Source organism: Mauremys reevesii, linkage group 3 (genome assembly GCF_016161935.1).
Source record: "Mauremys reevesii isolate NIE-2019 linkage group 3, ASM1616193v1, whole genome shotgun sequence".
Lineage (NCBI taxonomy): Eukaryota > Metazoa > Chordata > Testudines > Geoemydidae > Mauremys > Mauremys reevesii.
In genome coordinates this window covers 55,736,552-55,753,229 of record NC_052625.1, presented here as the reverse complement: position 1 = coordinate 55,753,229, position 16,678 = coordinate 55,736,552, and the positions used below count along the sequence as shown (strand labels likewise).

The following is a 16,678-nucleotide window of genomic DNA, read 5'->3' as shown; positions in this document are numbered from 1 at the left end:
CCCCCCTCCCCTGTTTTTAATTTATAAAGAGGTCTCACTCAGAGGCTTGCTGTGTGAAACAGGTCACCAATACAAAAAGTTTGAAAACCACTGAAAATACTCTGAATATCATGAAAACTGAGGCATAAAACTTGTACACAGTATAATATATGATTGATTATTAGTTTCTATGGACAGATGAGATAATAAAAGCATTCCTTTTCCCAGAAAAAGGTTTATTCCAACAAGCCAGTTCAGAGGTGATTTAGTAGAATGATAGTATAAAGATTGCAAAGTCGTCAGAAGAAGGGACGTTGATTCTTTCTTTGTCTGTATAGCACCAAGCACAGAATTAGTACATTAATAATAATAATAATGGCTACCTAGATTCTGTAAACATCTTATGCTAATGTGCATTTTGACTTGTGGATCAGTTCAGGTTTATCCTTTGTTGCTTCCATTTTTTTCTTTATAAGAATTTCAGTTTTAAATGTTTTTTAAATAATATTTGATTTGGGTTCTAGAAATATCTTTGTATGACTCTGCTTGGTATGTGTGCATCTGAAAAATGCCTTCAGAATAATTAAATACAATTTGTACCACACTTTCAAAAAAGTTACTCTTTGGGCTGTGAACAAGCTAGATACAGTTAAGCCCAAATGCTAATTCTTTTCAGACATTTGAAATAGCAGGAAAAAGCGGCTTATTAATATTCCTCCTCGTCCAAAAGAACAGTGACATTGACTAATTCGAGACTTCTAGGTAATGCATGAGATAGTTGTCTTTTCAATGGTCAAACGGGACCATGAACTAAATACCCTGAAAGATCGTGCCCTTATTAAATACTATAACCTTCACTGCAGTGGTGAAGTAATGTCAGGCCGTAGAAATCTTTTAACCCAGTTTTCCTTGTGTTCCTTCAGTCTCTGTGAAAGCAATGAGGAAATTCTGATTGAACCTTAGCCCCATAAGAATATGACTTCTAGTGCAAACCCTAGGGAGGGTGAACATATACTGGAAATAACAGTTGTAGTTTGATCAGGAGTATATTCTTATTTCTTTTGGGACTATATCATATACTAGCATCAAAGACACCGAGAGCCATAAAAATGTATTGTTTGCAGGAATAACAGTTACTGCAAAATGTATAAACACTTGTGCAAGTGTCTGAACTACCAAAGTAACAAAGCAAATAGGAAGATAAAAAGAGCACAGCTATTTTGCAAAAAGCCTAGCCATGTTTTTTAAACTATTAACATGGCAATAAAATCTTAGACTGGCCCTGCAGCCCTATATAGTTTTCTGTCTGCAGGATAGATTGGAAAAATAACAGCTAGTCATTTCTAAAACACATTAAGGTAGAATTGCCAGAGGAGATATAAGATGGCAGAATAAAAGAATGAAGCCAATCCAGTTTACTATGAGATGGGAAAGATATATTAAGGAGGATAATTTGGTTATAGTGACTTTTATTTAAATGTAATATGTGATGTATATTTATAACAATATCACAGAAGTTACAGTAAGAAACTGGACCCAAATCCTGCTAACATTATGGAAGACATAATGTTTAACTCATGTGTTGTGTTCTTCATCTTGCAACCTGTAACAGTGTGGGCTAAGCATCCAGGGCATCTCACACAGAGGATTCTACAGTAAACTGTGTAACTGGGGAAATGGCATGGTGTGAAATATTTAGAATATTATGGTTGATAGTTGAAGACAGTTTAGTAATTTATTCTAGATTTAAAATGGCAGCAAGGAAACACGGTGGTAGTCAGATGTGCTGACAACAGCCTGATGTTGGGGAAAATGAGAAGCAAGCTGACACTCAACCTCAATTTTACACCAAAATAATAGATCTGAAGTCTGCAAGTGCCTCAGTCCTAACTTCACAACTGACACCTCTTTCCCCCTTATATCCCAAACCAGAGTGTTGGAACCGGGCACTCTGAACTTTGAAGAAGTTTGAATTCATATCAGAATCTGGCTTTTCAAGGCCATATATTTACTGCTCCTATGAGTAACTTTACTTTCTCGTCTTTCAGTATACCAAATTTTATTGAAATAATTTAGTTATTGGCAATGGAGTACACTTCAATAGCAGGAGAATCTGCTTTCCATGTATTATTACCACAGCTTTCACATTACAAAAGAAAGGAGATTTTTATATGAAACATTAACCACCTTTTTTCTCTTCTGATAAGTATGTGGATTCTCATGCCATGTGACCTGTGCAGACAAGGCCCCAGCAGTGTGCCCAATCCCTCCTGAACAGACCAAAGGCCCTCTGGGGATAGATCCACAGAAAGGCATAGGAACTGCATATGAAGGTCATGTCCGAGTAAGTATCAGGAAACTGGAATGGGTAGCTTGGTGTTAACTTTGCTGTTGTCACGATCTGTCAGGAAATTAAAGTCTAGCTCTGAATTGTTTTATTGTACATTGTTCTGTTTTAAAGTTACAGCCTTGGAGACTGCAGACCTCTGGTAATTATTCACAGCACAGTTATAGCATTGGTAGTGACAACCAAGCTCCTCTCATTCTGCTGTGCCAATGTATTTTGAACCTGTCTTGGAGGGACTGCTTATAGAATAAGAGGCTAGTTCAGTCTACAAGTCCAGTCAATCTTTGGGCCCTTCTATTGCGACTAGTGCCAGCTGTGGTGGTGGTTTCTTCTAAGGTACGTGGGCATTGTACTGAGATCACCCAACAGCTGTCAAATGTTACCTCACTATCTATCGGGCTGGATTCCAGCAGGTGAACTAGAGAGGTACAAGATTCTGTTTCTTCTTGTATCAATCCCTCTGTTCCTTTGTTCTGAGTTTATGGGTGTAGAAGGGTGAGATAGGGCCAGAACCCATGGCATTACAGGTTTTCTGTAATATAGTATAGCGTTCACATCTGACACTTGGACAGGCTGCTGAGCTGGCTCTCATTTCTTTCACTGTACACTTCTTCTATTACTGATGCTACTCTTCATTGTCACTGACAGACCCAATACTTATATTATGCTCTTTTGAAAACACAAATTAATGAAAAGCTGATCAGTGCTATTTATTTGACTATAGGTTCCTAAACCAGCTGGAGTAAAGAAAGGTTGGCAGAGAGCGCTGGCTGTGGTCTGTGATTTCAAACTCTTCCTGTATGATATAGCAGAAGGAAAAGCATCCCAGCCCAGCGTGGTAGTGAGTCAGGTTATTGACATGAGGTAAGCTGTTTAGTGCTGAGTGGGGTTTTCTGTGGAAAACCAGAGACAGCAAATTCTTCACTTTGAGTTCCTTGGAATGAAGGTTACCTCCAGGAAGGTTCTGTATCCCTGAGCAATATTTTAAACTGAAGCTTGTTTTCCAGTAAACTTCATTGCTATTGAAAACTTCTAGTTGAGACATCATAAAAATTTGTTCTGGTATAAAACTTACCACACAAGGTCTCAGCCAGGGAGCTAAATAAACCTTTTGTTGTTGTTGTTATTAACCAAATGTGGTTATAACAACTGATAGTGATTCCTGGCTGTAGCTGAAGTTTTGTCTCTCTTGCTGTACAAATACCCAGTGTATGCATTGCTGTACAAATGCCCAGTGTGTTCTTATATCTCTATACCCAAGAGTTTGTTCTGACACCAAGAGTCCAGGGTTACGGGAAGGGGAGAAATTTGGTTTTTTGTTGGCTTTTTTTAACCTAAGTAGAAACGTAATGCAGAACAGCTGAGTAGATTTATCTCTGTGAACATTTGTGTAGTCAAAAATTGGTTACAACACACTTGTAAGTTATTTCTGCTGATACTGACTGGAGGATGGAAAATCAAACTATTTCAAAAATTAGGTCTGGGTGCTACATTATTGTGTGTTTAAGATAATAGCTCTACGTTTACTGTGCAAGCACAAGTGAAACGTCAGGCTCTTACTCCCTTCTAAATGATATTTGTTGTCTCTCTAAGGGATGAAGAATTCTCAGTGAGTTCTGTCTTGGCCTCTGATGTCATCCATGCAAATCGAAAAGATATCCCCTGTATCTTTAGAGTAAGTATGTGTGTTTAAACCTGATTGGTCTAGGCGCAGCTTTGTTAGCATGGTGCAATGGGATTGAGCCACACACTGCCCTTCATTTTTGAACATTTCTCTCCATTGCTAACACTGATCCAGCTCCACCACGGTAGCAGTGGTGCATAGAATTATTATTCATTATTTGTATTGCCGTAGTGCCTGGGAACCTGAGCCATACATAGACCAGGACCCCAGAGTGCTAGGCACTATAAAAGAAAAGAAGAAGATGGTCCCTGCCCCAAAGAGATTTACAATCTAAGTAACATTTCAAGAATATACTTGCACTGCATTCTCATGGTAAAACTACTTTTGGTACCTTTTAGAGGATCTATGGTCTCCCCTTCACTGATCTCTTATTTTTGTTAATCCTCTTGAAGTCTCTTTTCTTTTTGTTATTCTTTAGTTCTGCAATGATCTTCTACAGTTAAATTTTCTGACCTTAATCTTCCCCCACATCTGTATTTCATATTATTCCTTGAACCGTAATGCATACATTTATTGTATATGTGCATTTCTCTGTTGAATATATGGGCTTGATCCCTACAAACTCCCATTCATGTCAATGGATAGGAATGGAGTGCAAAATACACACAAAAGATATGGATTGTAGATCTGAAAGTAGGATTTTACCTTCATTCACTTTTTTTCTTATATTCTTACCCTTTTTTTACTAGATGGTTCCCACAAACTTTGACAATGCATTGTTTTATCCTTGATGCCTGTCTGATTCCCCTCTTATTAACTTCCTAATTGTTGCTCTGTTATCCCATTCCATTTTATTCCATGCTTTTTCTCTTCTTTTGTTCATTGTGCTGGAACAAAAGAGAAGCCCGAACCACAACACTGGATCCAGAACTATAGGGAAGATCAGGAGTGAAATCCTGGGCCCATTGAAGTCAATGGCAAAATTCCCATTGACTTCAGTGGTCCCAGGTTTTCGTCCCAGATTCGGATGTAAAAGTACATCTCTTGCTGAAACTCAGCATCTACCCTTCCATTTCTTTTGCGTCCTCCAAGTGCTAACAGATGACATGCTCACATTCTGTCCCATTTACTGTACGTATACTAAATTAAGTCTTTTCTTTAATTCAAAACCAAGTAATGAATTTCTTCCTTTCTGATTTCCCCTTTTGCATAGTATGGAAGGAAGCAGTCCCATGCCATGGCAAGAGACATTTTGCTAGATGTATACTTTTCACTCCACGACCAGGAGCTGCAATCTCTCATTACTGCTAGTTATGCCTTTTCCCAAACTTGTTAGAATCCATCTACCTCCTCAGCTTCGTGGCTCCTTCTAATCAAGCAATTCAAGTCTGATTCATATCTTAAAAAGTGTGCTCCCTTTGTTGTCTTTAATTTCAGGGCATAATGATTGTGCCCCCTTTTTCCTTTATAATCTTCCTTTTTAGATCCGGAGCCTGCAGTGACCTCCCAGTGGTAAGACCCCCACACCCATATGGAGTCCTGTTGAAGTCTGCATCTATGCAGAGATCACTTCAGGATTGGATGAGTGCCTTACTCCTCTCCAGCTGTTTTCTACTCAGTCTCTGAATTCTAAAGAGTTTAGATTCCTTAGTGCTAGTGGAAATACTGTAGTGAGTGGTCCTGTAAAATGCATGGGATTAGACTAAATGGGTCAATGATATGAGTGGGGGTTGGTCCTCTATCTATGATTCTGTATTTAGTCTCTCCTGATATTCAGTCCATTTTAATCCTGGTCCTGGTCCTGAATTCTCATCTATGTGCATATTCCTTTACTCTTTCTATTTTATATAATGTTTTAATTTGTATTGTATATTACAGGCAGTTAAAACTTTGAGCCAAATTCTGCATTCCTTCACTGAGCAAAACTCCTGTTGACTTTAATGAGAATTTTGGTTAGTAAAAGACTGCAGAACTTGACCCTTTGCTAGTGTGGCCATCGTCAGACTGACTGGATATTTAGCCCACTTCTTCTTCACTTTAATATTTGTCATTACCTAATAATCTTTTCTGTTTTATTTAAATTGCTTCCTCTTTTCGTGCTGGTCTCTGTCTCTGGCCATCTCTTTACAAATTAAAACTCTCACCCAAACTCACATCCCTATCAACCAGTATGTTGTTTGCAGTGTTGTAGCTGTGTTAGTCCCAGGGTATTAAAGAGATTCAGTGGGTGAGGTAAGATCTTTTATTGGACCAACCAGTATTTTGTCCAGTGTAGCCCATTCCATTGTATAGTTCTATTGATTATTTTAAAATTCCCAGTGTCTCACAGAGCTAAAGTGTCAGCAAGATGCTTAGATTCCTAATCTGCCACTGAATGACTTGGCCTTGATCATGCCACTGGCAGTATTTCAGAGAATATTTCTCTTACATTCTGTTACTTCATCCTATTACTTAAATCCTCAAACCTGAACATCAGGAGATCCAATCTGCTTCCACCTGTGTCATTGGTTCCAACATGGACCAAGACTACTAGTTTCAATTTCTACCAGCAGCTGGTCCACCTGGGATGTGATGTCACCTACAGTGGGATGCAGAAGGCAACAAACCTTGCAAGATTCAGGGTCATGTCTGAACACTGTACAGTCTCCATTTCTAAGTACTGAAACCCAGCATTACTGTCTGCCCTTTCTCTGTGCCCCATTCTCTGTCCTTCGTTGTGGTTTGTGCTGTACTCCATGGTGCCATAAGGCTTTACTTCCTTACCCTTTGTCATGGGGCTGACTTTGTCAAAATCCAATTTTTCCCTCACTTGAGAATATATTTAACAGAAGCATTGCATTTTTCCTCTCCTTCCTTTTTTTTCTTGCTTCCTAGTAGTAAAATAGTTCCTTTTTATTGTTCAGTTTTCAATACCACGTGTTCAGTATCCCCCTTGTTATGTCATGGTTCCTGGCCTAATTTCAGAGAGTCCTTCTTAGAAAGCATGTACATAGCAACTGAAAAAGAACATGAAAAACACAGTAAAGATAGATTACAAGTTACAGGGTCCTTCTCACATTTGCCATTCACACTCTCATAACTACGTGAGTATCATTTGGATTAAACTTTGCAGTTACTAGGAATTTAGAGGAATGAAATAAGTACATTTCTCTTTGAGGCTGTTCAGATTCTTTTATTCAATACTCTTATTTGTGCTCTTATTCAATACAAAAAAGAAAGTGTTACCAGAAAATAGAAGAAAAAATAAATGAAATGAGCTAGATTAGGGTAAAAAAGTCAACTGTAGCCCAGTTAGATTCAGTTATTCACAAGGAATCACAGTAGACTACACACAGGCATTGTCTCCTGAACAAACCCACTTCCTTGGGGGGAGAAAAACTCCAAACAAAAGTGTGCTTCTCTGTGGAGACTTTTGCTTAGGGCTTTTCCTACTTTATTCTCCAGCAGTTCACAAAGTAACATCAACAACTGCTACTCTAAATCCATTACAAACGGCCCAATTAAAACTGAGCATGTCAAATGTAAGTCTTCAGCTGACCCTGACAGAAATAAATAAAAAAGAAATACAATATACTTTGCTTATCTGAGATCTCTCCTCTCACACTTTTGTCTTTCCCAATGTCTCTTCAAGTTACAGTCTCTTGCAATAAACTAGCAACTCCATTCTTCTATGAGGTCAGTGATATTCTCAGGCTTGACTTCTTAGTAATTTAGGTAGAGTGAATCATAAAATATTTTTTAGAAAAGATCTTCCAGAACTTTCTCTCATTCAGTCTAGTGAGTGACACTAGGATTTGTTCTAAAGGGAAACAGTTATAGAAAGCATGTCAAAGCATGAAAAAAAAACCTCAAATAATAGTGAATATTTGAATATAATTTAGAATTAGACTGCTGGATTAACAGCCACTGGCATTAAAGAAGTTAAATTCCTTAAAAGGTTGAGTTTGATACTGAGTGCAGTTTCAAGTCAGAGATGGTTTTTCACTTTTACATGTAATCAAGTGGTCCAGGTATTTGAAAAGTTTCACAGGTCTGGGTTGCTCATGCATAGTTCCCATTACATTAATGTTAACAAGAATTGTAGGTGTGTACCAAGTACAGAATAGTCTTTCAGAAATACTTGGTAAGCATGTTTTTCATTTATAAAACTGCCTTAAGACATACATACCCTAAATAATTTAAAGTGGAAATCTCTCAATTATGTCACTAACAACAAATCCACTTAAAATGAAGTTTTCTTGGTTCAATCACCTTCACTAGATTATTTTTGCATGGATTTCTGATGCAGAAACCCAGTTCTTTAGTTGATTGAATACAGCTCAAGTCAGCAACTAATGAAAAGGATATTGATAACCATGGACTTGTTTCAATAACTAATGTTGAAGCCTCTTTGCCTTTGTTTCTTAAACATATCCATTTAAAACTTTTTCAGGTTACAGCTTCCCAGCTCTCCGCATCCAGTAATAAGTGTTCGATCCTGATTCTAGCAGACAGTGAGAATGAAAAGAGCAAGTGGGTAGGAGTGCTGAATGAATTGCATAGGATTTTGAAGAAGAATAAGCTCAAAGACCGATCGGTCTATGTTCCCAAAGAGGCTTATGACAGCACCCTCCCTCTCATCAAAACAACCCAGTCAGCAGCAATCATAGGTATGAAGTTGATAATCTGCCATAAACACTTCTTGGGTGTTACTGGACACAGTTACGATATTAACACTTTCTGCACTCTCCCTTCTTCCTAGGCAGTGCAACAAAGCCCTTTCCCAGGAATTTATGATGAGCCATACATTTGCATCTAGATCTTTTCTTAAAATGTAGAGCAAGCTCATTTGTAAATTAGGGGAGCCAAAGGGTTTAAAGTGCTGTGTAAGTGCATTCTACCATGGAGGACTGAGTTCAGATCCTACCTATGACAATCTATAGAGAGAGAGATTGGCTCACTGTAAGCAAAAGATAGATAAATTCAGTGCCTTTGTTTCTTCCCACCCTCTGAAAATTTAAGAAAAGTAAAGCTTCTGTATATAACTTTTGCTATTCCAAGATAGATGTTCATACACTTTACTTAAACAGAAATGTCAATAAAATTTTAGATTCTAGATCCAAATAATTCCCATTTATTGTGTTTATTATTAATTGTGCTCCTCAACATTCATTAACTTGGTTTTGCACATGCAAAATAAGTATTTGCATGAGCAAAAGCCACGTGTGCAAATAATGGATTTACCCATTCAAAATAGTGGTGCTTGTAAATCCCATTCGTGCAATTGAAGCTAAATCCTGAGACTCCCTTACTCAGTTTTTACTCAGGCAACTTTCCAGCAAAATCTATTAAACAAATGGGAATTTTCCAGAGTAAAGTGGACTAAGGAAAAGTGGGTTAGAACGTTAGGATTGGCCCTTCAGGAGGCCTGTTCAGACTCTGGACCCTCATGTATGCAATTCAGCACAAAAGTAATCTTGGGTTAAACATCAGCGTGAAATATAGTTTGGATAGAAGAATTACCCAAACAATGAGTTAAATTACCCTCTCTATTGGCTACTGAATAACATTTATTGAGCATTTTATTCCATATGGGAGTATGTATGGTAGGATGTTCAGCGTTTCTGAGAATTTCCTTAAGAGCATTCCCCTTACCCTATTTCATAACTAACATCCTTGTGGCTAAGGAGTGGGCATGATTTACATTGTATTCTGTGAACACAGCTCCTTAACTATCCAAAAGTAGCACTACAGAGTGAGTAATACAGAACTTCCTTCACCACTTTATCATCTCAGGACTGAAGATACAGCTTCCATTAGTACTCCTGTCCTCTGTAAGTAAGAACCTAAGACAGAGACTCAGTCTGGATCTATTACATGCTAATGCACAGCAGCTGTAGTTTGATTATGTAAATTGGATGTTTTATTTGTTTACTACAAAGTCAGTACTGTGCTTAAGTGCTCTGAACAGTTATGTATAATGTTACATAGTGACATATCTACTAGCATGAGAAATAGAAAAAGGCTGTCATATTTCTTTCAGCTTTACTATGAAAGATATAAAAAGGGAGGCATTTTGTCTTCATATAATTGTTTTGGTTTTGGAAGACAAGATTAGAATTCAAAATTATCTTGACAAACTAGAGATATGGTATGAAATAAATAGGATGCAATTCAATAAGGCCAAATGCAAAGTACTACACCTTGGGGGAGGGATAGCTCAGTGGTTTGAGCGTTGGCCTGCTAAACCCAGGGTTGTGAGTTCAGTCCTCAAGGGGGCCACTTATGGATCTGGGGCAAAAATCAGTACTTGGTCCTTCTAGTGAAGGCAGGGGGCTGGACTCAATGACCTTTCAAGGTCCCTTCCAGTTCTAGGAGATAGGTATATCTCCAATTATTATTTTTATTATTATAAAAAAGAATAATCAGTTGCACAAATACAAAATGGGAAATGACTGCCTAGGAAGGAGAACTGCAAATTAAATATGAGTCAACAATGTAACAATGTAAAACAATGTAAAATTGTTGCAAAAAAAAATATTAAAAGGCTGTAATAGCAGGAGTGGTGTTAGCAAGACACAAGTAATTCTTCCACTCTACTCAGCATTGATAAGGCCTCAACTGGAGTACTGTGTCCAATTCTGGACACCAGGCTTTGGGAAAGATGTGGACAAATTAGAGAAAGTCTAGAGAAGAACAACAAAAATTATTAAAGGCCTAGAAAACATGACCTACAAGGAAAAGTTGAAAAAATAATTTGTTTAGTCTGGAGAAAAGCAGAATGAGGGGGGACATGATCACAGTCTTCAAATACGTAAAAGGTTGTTATAAAGAGGGGGGTGTTTTCCTTATCCACTGAGGATAGGACAAGAAGCAATGGGCTTAAATTGCAGCAAGGGAGATTTAGGTTAGATATCAGGAAAAACTTCCCAACTATAAGAGTGGTTAAGCACTGGAACAAATTACCTAGGCAGGTTGTGGAATCTCCAACACTGGAGGTTTTTAAAAACAGGTAGACAAACACCTGTCGGGTAATACTAGATAATACTTAGTTCTGCCCCAGTGCCGAAGACTGGACTAGATGATCTCTTGGGGTCCCTTCTAGTCCTAGAATTTTATGATTTTCTATAAGTGACCAAAGAGAAATGCCTCACCTTTTTTTGTTTTTGTTTTATTTATTTATTTTCTTTCATAGATCATGAAAGAATAGCTCTGGGCAATGAAGAAGGGTTGTTTGTTGTGCATGTCACCAAAGATGGTAAGATATAATGAATTGTACTAATTAAACTCTTGTTCAGTTTGAGTAGTCAGAAAAATGACTCTAAACTTTGTTCTCTTTCAGTATCTTCTAGATTCAGTTTTCTAAGTTTGCAGTTCCAAAGATGATTTTAATAACTGCCAGCTGTGTAGCTTCCACATGGGAGCTGATAACCAAGCTGTTCTGTGTTGTTTCTGCCTCTGGCATCATTGCCAGTAATAAAGATTCTGCGATTGAAATGTAGTTTTTTGCTATAGTTGCAAGATTTTGTTGCATTAAGCAGCATGGTCTCTGCAGATGTAACAGAAATAAAAAATGGTAAATTCTGTAAAGTAAGTGAACCCATCACAATGGTGCAGACCTACTTGTTGAGTAAATATTTTTACGTAGTAACTTTTCTGACTATAGGCACTTTTTAAATTAACGGTTTTCACATGGAATTTGCTTTCATTGATTTGCAAGAAAAATCCACTTCTCCTCCCTCACATAGCTGTTGAGAGGAAGAGCAGCATACACCTTTACCCCAATATAATGCAACCCGATATAACGTGGTGAAACAGTGCTCCAGGGAGGCGGGGCTGCACTCTGGTAGATCAAAGCAAGTTCAATATAACGCAGTTTTACCTATAATGCGTAAGATTTTTTGGCTACCAAGGACAGCGTTATATCGAGGTAGAGGTGTATTTGACTGAGGTCACTACTCAGGTCCTCAAGCAGAGGAAGGGGAAAATCAGGACCTAGTATTTCTAATATAAAAACAAGTGGAAAAATGGTCTTATTTGTGTTGTAATTTTGAGACAGTGTTTATATGTCCTAAGAAAGCAGTAAAGGGTTTTCTTTGCTATTCCCCTTTAAATTAACCATTTTTGAACTAATTTTTTTTTAACCAAAATGCATTTTAAGATAGGTTTACTTCAGATTTTTGTTTTGTAGAGATTATTCGTGTTGGTGACAATAAGAAAGTTCATCAGATTGAGCTCATCCCTAATGTACAGCTCATTGCAGTAATCTCAGGACGAAACCGTCATGTACGGCTTTTCCCTATGGCAGCCCTGGATGGAAGAGAGACTGAGTTTTATAAGCTGGCAGAGACAAAAGGCTGCCAGACCATAGTTTCTGGACAGGTACGCCATGGAGCCCTGACTTGCCTATGTGTGGCTATGAAAAGACAGGTCCTGTGTTATGAACTGAATCAGAGCAAGACGCGTCACAAAAAGATGAAGGAGATCCAAGTCCTGGGAAATGTCCAGTGGATGTCAGTCTTCAGTGAGCGGCTCTGTGTGGGTTACCAGTCAGGATTCCTAAAATATCCCTTGCATGGAGAAGGGAACCCATACAGTTTGCTCCACCCAGATGACCACACCCTATCATTTATTGCACAGCAGCCAACTGATGCCATCTGCGCAGTCGAAATCTCAAATAAAGAATATCTGCTGTGTTTTAGCAGCGTTGGGGTTTATGTTGACTGTCAGGGCCGAAGATCTAGACAACAGGAATTGATGTGGCCTGCAACACCATCCTCTTGCTGTAAGTGTCTCTGTGTATTAATATCATGTTTGTGTGTGTGTATATAATTATCAGTTACTATCAATTGTATCTGAACTGCATGTGCAGTGTCCCAGGTGCACTCGCAGAGGGGCACTTTATGAATATATTACACTCCCATTTATTTTTTACCAATCCCATTTTAACAAACCTATTAAATAACTTAGAAGTTCTTGTTTTAAACTCCCTCTCTTTCTTCTTATCTTCTCTCTTATTTATTCTCAATTCTAATCTCTTCTCGAACCCTAATATCTCGAGCCCCCCCCTCCCCCCCCCCCCGCCCCCCCGCCCCAGCCACCCCCCTCCCCGCCCCCGCCCCCCCCCCGCCGCCCCCCCCCCCCCCCCCCCCGGCCCCCCCCCCCCCCCCCCCCGCCCCCCCCCCCCAGCCCCCCCCTCCCAGCCCCCTCCACCCCGCCCCCCCCCGGCCCCGCCCGCCCACCCCCCCGCCCCCGCCCCCCCCCCCCCCCCCCCCCCCGCCCCCCCCCCCCCCCCCCCGCCCCCCCTCCGGCCCCCGCCGCCGCCCCCCCCCCCCCGCCCGCCCGCCCCCCCCCTCCCCCTCCCCCCCCCCGCGGCAGCCCAGCCGCCCCCCCCAGCCCCCCCCCCCGCCCCCCCCGCCCCCCCCGGCCTCCCGCCCCCCTCCCCCCCCCCCGCCGCCCCCTCCCCACAGCCCCCCCGGGGCGCCCCCCGGCCCCCCCCCCCCCCCCCCCCCGCCCCCCGCCCCCCGCCCTCCCGCCCCCGCTCCTCCAGCCGTTCCCCCCGCCCCCCCCCCGGCCCCAGCCCCCGCCCCCCCCCCCCCCGGGCCCCCCCCCGTCCCCCCCCCCCCCCCCGCCGCCGCCCCCAGCCGCCCCCGCCCCCGCGCCGCCCCAGCCCCCCCCCCCCCCCCCCCCCCCCCCCGCCCCGCCCCGCCGCCGCCCCCGCCCCCCGCGCCGCCCCCTCCCGATCATCGATCATCTTATCCGATCGGTTATCTCGACGCTTTTTGGCAAACCCCTAGGCCAGCGACATAACAGGGTTCAACTGTACCTAAAATTGTGCCTGAGTCTCAAAATCTCTTCAGAGGGCCTAGTTTTACACCTGTGTAACTGACTTATGCTGCTGTTAATGAGAGAACAGTAGAGACTCAGGATTTTCAAACTTGAATACCTAAAATCATCTAAATAAGTAGCCTAATATTCAGAGTGTTGGAGACCTGTCTGCTGCTCCTGAGGTTCATGGGATTTTCATGCATTCAACACTTTTAAAAAATGTCACTTTTATTTAGGATCCTGAATTTAGGCCTCCGAAAGTGAACATTTTGGTCAACATCTGGAACTGTCAGGGGCATTCAGTTCTGGTTGTTTGGTTTATACCTGTCTTTAATATTGTTGTTGCTTTTCACTCCTTTCCTCCATCATCTCCATTTTCTCCTCTTTCTCCCCACCCAACTCTTCTTCTCTTCCCCTTCTCCTCCAAAAAAAAAAAAAAAGAATTCTGGCAAACAGGTGGTATTGACCCATACATGCACTGAGTTTAAGAAAAAATCATCTTCCTTATCAAAACATGCCAAGATTTCTTATTCCAAGAAGTTCTCTCTCAAATATTTATTGCACATTTTTCAAGGACATGACTTTCAGTCCACAAAAGTAAAAAAACAAAATAAAACCCTATCATACTTTTCTTATGCCTTTAAAAGGCTGTCTGAATTCATTTTAAAATTAGTTTAAAATATGCAGAAGTCCTAAAATTTTCCAGTTAATAAACCTGGTATTATATTTCCAATTGGATTTTGTTGGTTTTTTGTTTTTTTTTTATAAAATTGAAATTCTTTCTTTGCTGTGAAAGCAGCATACTCAGCCTCTGGGAAAGAAGGAGGGTTTCACGTTGCATGAGTGTAGCCCTTTTTGGCTGTTGAAGGAGAAGCATTGATAGGATCCAAAGGGAAACCTGTCAGCATTCAAAAGGATGGAGACTGCTATTTTAGGGCCTTAAAAATGAATGTGTCAAAGCAAGGAGAAATGTGCACTGCCTATGCAAAGGACTGAGATTTTCACTAATAGGCCACCAGTTCAAAGACTACCCAACTTGGTCATTACCATTTTTAAGACTTTTTGGTTGCCTATGTGAAGCAAGTTGGTGTTCTAATTCCAACATCCAGTCTCAGAAACCACTATCACAATCATCACAAATTGAAACCTTCAATAGTAAATTCAGCAGAAAGGCCAAATCTTGTTGATACGGATCACCGTTAGATTTAGTCCCAGCAGAACTAAGTTGAGGCACATTAGAGAGGCAGTGCACTATTTCTTCTATGCTGTATCTGATCTGTGGATGAATGGAGGACGTAACTCTCTAGAGCTGTCAATCTTGCACATTTCACCAGCAGTAAATTCTAGAAATCATTAAAATCTAGAAAATAGGAAATGAAAATCAAAATCAGGGGAAATGTGAGGACTGTCTTCTCAGTTCCTGGTTCCAATTGCTGTTCAGTATAGAGTTCCAGAAATGAACAGCTTGGTTTCAAAATCCGGTAAAGGTCACTGTGTACTTGTCTGCCACATCATTTCATTTACAAAACCTACGCTCTTAAAAGCAAGGAAATGAATAATTAAGAGTTCCATAAAAAGATAGAGAGAAACAAAAATTAATTTTTCAAATCAGAATAATATTTAATGATTTATACCTCAAAATAGTTTGTTTCTGCAGAGCCTTAAGAAAATTAATCATTCTCCTTTGCCTTCAAAGTAAATCTTACGGCAGTTTTGAGGTCAATCAGACTTTCTAAGCACATGGTATAGGGCTGTCAAAATACAGTTTTGTGATGAAAGTCAGTTGCATCCTTAACAATAGAGAAGGCTTCTGCTTCTCCAGAATTGGAAGCTAGCCCAGTGTTCTCAGAAGTATCAGTAATAATTGGAGTATATTTCATTGAATGCAGTTAAACTATCCTTAAGAAAGTCTATGCTATGAATCCTGTGTTGGCTAAATGCATATGACAGTGTATTTAATCCTTCCCTCTCAGGTTACAATGCACCATACCTCTCAGTATACAGTGAAAATGCGGTCGATATCTTTGATGTGAACTCCATGGAATGGATTCAGACTATTCCACTCAAGAAGGTAACTAGCCTTGGGCAGCAAAGCAGTTTGGCCAGGCTATGATACTCCTAACAAATGTGTCTAAAAAGTTGATAGCAGCTGGGATATGGGACATCATTAACGAATATACTTGAACTGAAAGGAGCTGCTAATAGATTAATGTGCACCTTCACCCGCTGTCTGTTTTGGCAACAATTTCATTATGGCAGATAAATGAGTGGTGAATCAATACCCAGGAAAGTCTTTTGCATTTATTGGTTTTATTATAAATATTAATGTCATAGAAACCGATTATTTCTGTGTTATTGACATAACCTAATAGATGTTACAGATCAAAAAGATCTGAACAAGTCTTGCCCCGCTTGGAATTTCAGGATGTTATAATCAGCTATGGTTGGAAACACTTTGATGGGACCAGCACAAATACTACTAGAGTTAAAATGCTTTTTGGAGCACCGGTCCTACATCAGTGATAAGGAGGAAATATTTTCGTTGCAAAAATACAACATAACACAGCAAAGAAAATATTTTTGCTGGGAGAAAACTGTCACTTCATTACTAAATACTATATTTTTCTGCATTCAAATGTTCAAGAGTTGAAAACTGTCACACACTGCACTTGAGTGACCAGTGTGTTACTCCAGTTTTAAGCAGCCAAAACATTTCATTCCTGCTTATCAAGGTGAAATTTATAATCTTTGATTACTGGTAAACACAGAATGCTATTGTAACAAATGAAGCCACTTTTCAGCAAGATGGGAGCTGCTGCTTGTAGGAGACTCAAAGATGGTGATTTGATAGATTTTATTTTTTAATAGAATATACAGTCTAAATATAGTGAGAAATAGTTTTCATCTTTTGAAATGTGAAA

At 40.1% G+C, this 16,678-nt stretch overlaps 1 protein-coding gene across 8 annotated transcripts in view; it reads left to right on the top strand.

Moving 5' to 3' along the window:
- CDC42BPA (CDC42 binding protein kinase alpha) overlaps positions 1–16,678 on the top strand; it is a 334,994-nt gene that overhangs the window by 289,533 nt on the left and 28,783 nt on the right. For all 8 annotated transcript variants that reach the window (XM_039528858.1, XM_039528856.1, XM_039528855.1 and 5 more), the window contains exons 25-31: positions 2,187–2,323; positions 3,051–3,190; positions 3,920–4,001; positions 8,383–8,599; positions 11,125–11,187; positions 12,121–12,714; positions 15,731–15,828. In XM_039528858.1, coding sequence (XP_039384792.1) covers positions 2,187–2,323; positions 3,051–3,190; positions 3,920–4,001; positions 8,383–8,599; positions 11,125–11,187; positions 12,121–12,714; positions 15,731–15,828 — 1,331 coding nt within the window. The remainder of the gene's footprint in view (positions 1–2,186; positions 2,324–3,050; positions 3,191–3,919; positions 4,002–8,382; positions 8,600–11,124; positions 11,188–12,120; positions 12,715–15,730; positions 15,829–16,678) is intronic.